The 1,215-nt window shown below is 71.7% G+C and overlaps 1 protein-coding gene across 1 annotated transcript in view; it reads left to right on the top strand.

Annotated features, from left to right (window-relative positions):
- Window positions 1-6: 6 nt before the first annotated feature.
- LOC110390426 (protein phosphatase Slingshot homolog 3-like) overlaps window positions 7-1,215 on the top strand; it is a gene marked incomplete in the record, with an annotated part of 12,623 nt that continues 11,414 nt past the window's right edge. The window contains 1 exon segment of the mRNA XM_021381739.1: window positions 7-679. Coding sequence (XP_021237414.1) covers window positions 300-679 — 380 coding nt within the window.

Below are 1,215 nucleotides of genomic sequence, written 5' to 3'. Positions count from 1 at the left end.
CCGCTCACAGCCCTCCTGCCCCAGGCAGAGCTTCGCGCTGGTCCGGGGGGCGGCCCTGTTGCTGCCCGCCGAGGAGCCGCCGGCCGCCGGGCCGCCCCCGGCCGTGACCCCCGGGCAGCAGGAGCGGCACCTCCAGCTCATGATGCAGCTGCTGAGAGCCCAGGACGCCATCCAGCTGGTGGGGGCTCCACCGCCACCGGGTGGGCTGGGGATGGCCGTGAGAGTGGATGGGGATCGGGTCGGGGAGGTGCGGGATGAGGACGCGGACGGGTTGGGGATGGCGACAGGGATAGGATGGGATGAGGATACGTGCGCTGATGGAGATGGGAACGGGATGGGGATGGGACTGGAGTGGGGATGGGGAGCAAGGTGGCGATAGGGGTGGCAATGGGGGTGAGGTGGCCACAGAGACAAGCGTGGGATGGGATGGATGGATGCGCAGCGGGATGGAGATAGGGATGGGGGTGTGCTGGGATCCAGCCTGGCCCAGCCCGTGTCTGTGCCTGGGGACCAAGCAGCCCCGGGGGGAGGGGGGACCTGCACTCAGGCCCCTTCCTCAGGCAGTGAGGCTGGAGTCAACGCGGCCACAGCGGGTGCGGTACCTGCTGGTGGTGCGGCCGGACGAGGTGGGCGCCGAGGGACAGACGGCGCTGCTGGGCGTGGACTTCCCGCACGAGGGGTGAGCGGGGCTGGGGGGCCGGGGGGGGGGGGGGGGGGGGGGGGATGGGATGGGGGTGGGGATTGGATGCTATGAATGGGGGCGGAGGTGGGAATGGGATGGGGTGAGGACAGAAATAGAGACGGGGGGATGCATGTCCGTCTATCTGTCCCCCCCGCCGGGGCGAGCTGCTGGGGGTGCCCAGCGGTGCGGTGCTGCAGGTTGGCCGTTCCCGTGCGAGGTGGAGCCGGCGGTTTTCGAGGTGCCTCCGGGATACACGGTGCTGGGCGCGGGGCGCAGCGAGCCGCTGAGGGACGAAGACGACGACCTGCTGCAGTTCGCCATCCAGCAGAGCCTGCTGGACGCCGGCACCGAGACCGACCAGGTGAGGGACCACGCCCACCTCGAGGCCACGCCCCCCACCTCGAGGCCACGCCCCCACCTCGAGGCCACGCCCCCCCCCCGCAGGTGACCGTCTGGGAAGCGCTGACCAACACCCGCCCGGGGCCGCGCCCGCCGCCCTACGACGAGGAGCTGCAGCTGGAGCGGTGAGCCCG

The sequence above is a fragment of the Numida meleagris genome, unplaced genomic scaffold, assembly GCF_002078875.1.
Source record: "Numida meleagris isolate 19003 breed g44 Domestic line unplaced genomic scaffold, NumMel1.0 unplaced_Scaffold1029, whole genome shotgun sequence".
Taxonomy (NCBI): Eukaryota; Metazoa; Chordata; class Aves; order Galliformes; family Numididae; genus Numida; species Numida meleagris.
Note: the sequence above shows the minus strand (reverse complement) of the source record. Positions and strands in the feature narration are given on the sequence as shown.